Source organism: Geospiza fortis, unplaced genomic scaffold (genome assembly GCF_000277835.1).
Source record: "Geospiza fortis unplaced genomic scaffold, GeoFor_1.0 scaffold1897, whole genome shotgun sequence".
Lineage (NCBI taxonomy): Eukaryota > Metazoa > Chordata > Aves > Passeriformes > Thraupidae > Geospiza > Geospiza fortis.
Window position 1 is genome coordinate 18842 of NW_005054902.1, and position 4280 is coordinate 23121.

Sequence of the window (4280 nt, forward strand, 5' to 3'; positions counted from 1 at the left end):
CCCACCCCCTTCCCGCATCCCCTTCCCACATCCCATTCCCACATCCCATTCCCACATCCCATTCCCGCATCCCATTCCTTCATCCCATTTCCACATCCCATTCCCGCAACCAATTCCTGCATCCCATTTCCGCATCCCATTCCCACAACCAATTCCTGCATCCCATTCCTGCATCCCATTCCCAGATCCTGTTCCTGCATCCCGTTCCCGCATCCTGTTCCCACAGCTCACTCCTGCAACACATCCCATTCCCATATCCTGTTCCCGTACCCCATATCCCGTACCCCATTCTCATACCCTGTTCCCGTACCCCATATCTCATACCCCATATCCCGTACCCCATTCCCCTACCCCATTCCCGTACCCCATTCCCATACCCCATTCCCACACCCCATATCCCGTACCCCATATCCCACACCCCATATCTCACACCCCATATCCCATACCCCATTCCCACACCCCATATCCCGTACCCCATATCCCACACCCCATATCTCACACCCCATATCCCATACCCCATTCCCACACCCCATATCCCGTACCCCATATCCCACACCCCATATCTCACACCCCATATCCCATACCCCATACCCCATTCCCACCCCATGTCCTCCCCAGCCGTGCTGCCGGTGGGACTCACTCGTCGTTGAGGCCGCAGCGGCGGCTGGTGGGGTTGCCGTACTTGGTGAGGGTGTCGGTGAGCTCCTGGTAGAGCGTGTCCCCCAGCGTGCGGGGGATGCCCTCCCAGGCCAGGATGAGGATGATGATGACGGCGTTCTGGCAGTGGTGGCCGGCGCGGTGCCGCACCAGGCACAGCAGCTTCTCCTCCTGGTTGTGTCTGCGGATCACCTGGAACGAGAGGGGCTGGGTCAGACTTCCCGGGATGGGGAATCCCACAAGTCCCGGGGTGCCCTGAGCCGTGCCAGGAAGGAGCTGCTGCATGGGGGAGAGACAGGAGGATAAGGGGGCTACAGGAGAAGGATTTGGGCTACAGGAGGATTTGGACTGTAGGAGAAGGATCTGGGCTTTGGCAGAAGGATCTGGGCTACAAGACGGTTTGGGCTGTAGGAGAAGGATCTGGGCTATGGCAGAAAGGTTTGGGCTACAGGAGAAGGGTTTGGGCTATGGCAGAAAGATTTGGGATACAGGAGAAGGATCTGGGCTATGGGAAAAGAGTTTGGGCTACGAGAGAAGGATTTGGGGTATGGGAGAAGGATCTGGGCTATGGCAGAAGGATCTGGGCTACGCCCTGCATGCCTTCCCCAGTGCCCTGCGGGGTGTGGGGGGCAGAGCTGGGCATGTTCCCATGGCTGCATTCACCCCGTGGATTTTGGCAGCTCTGGGGGAGCTGCTGGCACTGGACACGCCATTCCCTGGGTGCAGAGCCCCGAGGGGTTTCCCTGGGGATGGACGTGAGTGAGGTTCCCTCAATTCCTCCTTGCCAGCCATAAATCCAGCATCCCTCCCCTGGCCATGGTGGAGCACATGGGAGTCCCAGCACAGGGACCTGCTGGTGGCCAGGCACGGAGGGGCTGAGCCTGGGGACGAGAGGCACTCACCCACTTGGCGATGGGGCAGCCCCGGGAGCTCTTGCCCTCCTTGCCTGTGTAGATGACCTTCTCGATGCGGATGGCCTTGCCCTTCTCACCATACCTGCCAGGGCATGGCCACACACAGTCACACTGGCCTTCATGAGCCCCTCAGGAGCCCCCAGCCACCCTCAGGAACCCAGAGTCACCCTCACAAATCCCCACTTCCCTCACAGGACCCTGCTCAGTCTCACAAGTCGCCGGTCACTCTCTCAAGTCCTCACTCCCCTGACAGGACCCCACTCACTCTCCCCACTCCCCTGACAGGACCCCAGCCCCACGGTGAGGGGCTCTTACCTCTCCTCCATGAGCTCCCTGATGGAGGCCACGGTGGGCCCCGAGCCCAGGTGGGTGTAATAGGGCCCCTCGTCCTTCTCCACGATTTGCTCTGCAGAGACAGGAGGGGGGGACGGAGATTTTGGGGTTTGCACCTTTGCCAGCTGCCCCAAAGGATTCCAAACACTCAAATCCCCTCAATCCGAGCTCTTCTGCACCAAAAATCAAGGGTTTGTTAACAGCAACTCCTCATTCCCTGCTCTGGAAGATTCTGCCAGCACTGAAACGCTGCTGGAGAACCCTCACCCATCAACACCCACCCCTTTTTGAGACCCAAAAACCATCTGAGGAGCCACAGCCCTTGGAAGCACCCTGGCAGTGACCAGGGAATCTGCTCTGACCACTGGGCTCTGCTGGGTGGGAGATGGAGACCCCAAACCCCCTCCTCATCCTTCTCCCACCCAGGGCTCCTGTCCAGAACCTCTCACAGACACTGGCCCAGCTGGATGCTGCCATCATGGGATGATTTTGGGGGCAGGAAGCTTTTCCTGCCTGCTTCAGGTGTTTGGGCTGTGGGAGAAGGATCTGGGCTGCAGGAGAAGGATCTGGGCTGCAGGAGAAGGATCTGGGCTATGGCAGAAGGATCTGGGCTGCACGAGAAGGATCTGGGCTGCACGAGAAGGATCTGGGCTCTGGAAGGATCTTGGGGGCTGCAGGAGGAGGACCCTGGAGCTGCAGGAGAAGGACATTGGGACACAGCCCTGCACACAGCAAACCCCTGGGGGCTTTCAGGGCATGAAGGAGCCGGGGTGGGAAGCGATGGATGCCCCAAGCAGCCCCAGCACACAGGGATGCTCCAAAACCACCAGCTGGGATGTGCCCTGCACCACGGCCAGGGCTGGTCTGTGTTTGCATCCCTCTGCTCTCACCAGCCTGATTTTCATTCCCATCATGTCCAGCTGGCCGGGAGCCAGGCTGAGGAGAAAGCCGGGCTCAGCTGGGCTGCAGCTGTCCAGACAGGGATCAATATGGGAGGCTTGGAAAAAGCTCATTTTATCACAGCCTCCAACAGCTCCCGCGCCCAATAAAGCACCGAGCCCTCTCCTGCTGCATTTCTTTCTCCCTGAGAAAACAGAGAAGGGGAAGGGGGGAATCCCCCCTCTCCCAGCCCCTAAACAAATCTTTTCCTGGCAAACTCTGAGGCTGGGATGGAGTGGCTTCAGGAAAGCTTTCCCTCCTCTCCATGGAGTCTGGGCTCATGCTGCCATTCACAAGCAGATAAATAAATAATCATAAGCCCCACTAATAAATTGCAGCCTGTGCTTAGCCCAGGGCATCCTCTGTGTGGATGCCCCCCAAATCCTCACCCTGCTGCTCCCAGGGGAGCACACAGGTCCAGTCTAAATATTGGGGAGGGAACATCCAGCTCCCCATGCTTGGATGGAAGTGGACTGGAAGGACTGGTAGGAATTCTCCAGCATTCGCTGCAAAGTCTAACAAATGCCAATGCACACCAAAAATAACCACAAAAAAATCTCACAAATCCAAGAGTTTGGTGATTTTTCAATGCATCCCGATGGGACTGGTCAGTGAACAAGGCAGCGTCCTGGCAGCAAGTGATAAGCACAAGCATCAAACCAAAGTTTGGGTCACTCAAAGCAACCTGAACCAGCTAATTTGGCTGAAAACACCAGGAATAACCAGGTGAGAGGGAGTTTCGGTGGGTTTTGGCACTGGGACCACCATGGATTCAGGGCATTCAGCTGGTTAAGGTGAAATAGAAGGAAAACCCAACAGCCCTTTGGTTTTGCTGCTCATCCAACCCCCCCACGCCGGCACAGCCAGTGACACCAGTGCCACCCCCGTGGTGACACAGCCATTTCCATCCAACTGTAAAAACAAGAGAGGAGAAGAGAAACCAAAAGGCAGCTGCACAGCGCAGGGGTTTCACCACGTGAGGGCCTTACCTCCCCACAAAAACCAGGGCTTTGCTGATGCCATGGCTTCTGTTACCTACCCACCCGGCAAAGCCACCTCTGCCACCCTCCCCAGCAGCCCTGGCTCACCAACGCAGTCACAGGTGGGGAATTCAGCCTGTGCCCTCTTGGCAGGGGTGTCCAGGAGGCTTTTGGTCGGCGTGTCCAGGTATTTCAGCGGAGACTCCAAGAAGCCGCTCAGGGTCGGCGTCAGCGGCACCTCGTCCTTGGTGGGTGTTCTGTCGACGTCGTCCACGTCTGGGTTTTGGCTTTCCTCAGAGTAAAAACACGTGGTAGACACCACGGTGATAGCACCAGAAGACTCGATTTTGATCTGTTTGGGGGAGCGGGCAGTGAAGGGTGGCTCTGACAGCGGCCCCTTCCCTGGAGAGACGCTTTTGGGTCCGGCTTGGGGAGCGTTGCAGGGAGCCGGGCTGGC

At 57.9% G+C, this 4280-nt stretch overlaps 1 protein-coding gene across 1 annotated transcript in view; it reads right to left on the bottom strand.

The window, feature by feature from the left end:
- The window catches only part of TET3 (tet methylcytosine dioxygenase 3), a 9342-nt gene that overhangs the window by 3536 nt on the left and 1526 nt on the right, over positions 1–4280 (bottom strand). The window contains exons 2-5 of the mRNA XM_031065589.1: positions 3932–4275; positions 1887–1977; positions 1560–1653; positions 641–849 (exon numbers count right to left, since the gene is read on the bottom strand). Coding sequence (XP_030921449.1) covers positions 641–849; positions 1560–1653; positions 1887–1977; positions 3932–4275 — 738 coding nt within the window. The remainder of the gene's footprint in view (positions 1–640; positions 850–1559; positions 1654–1886; positions 1978–3931; positions 4276–4280) is intronic.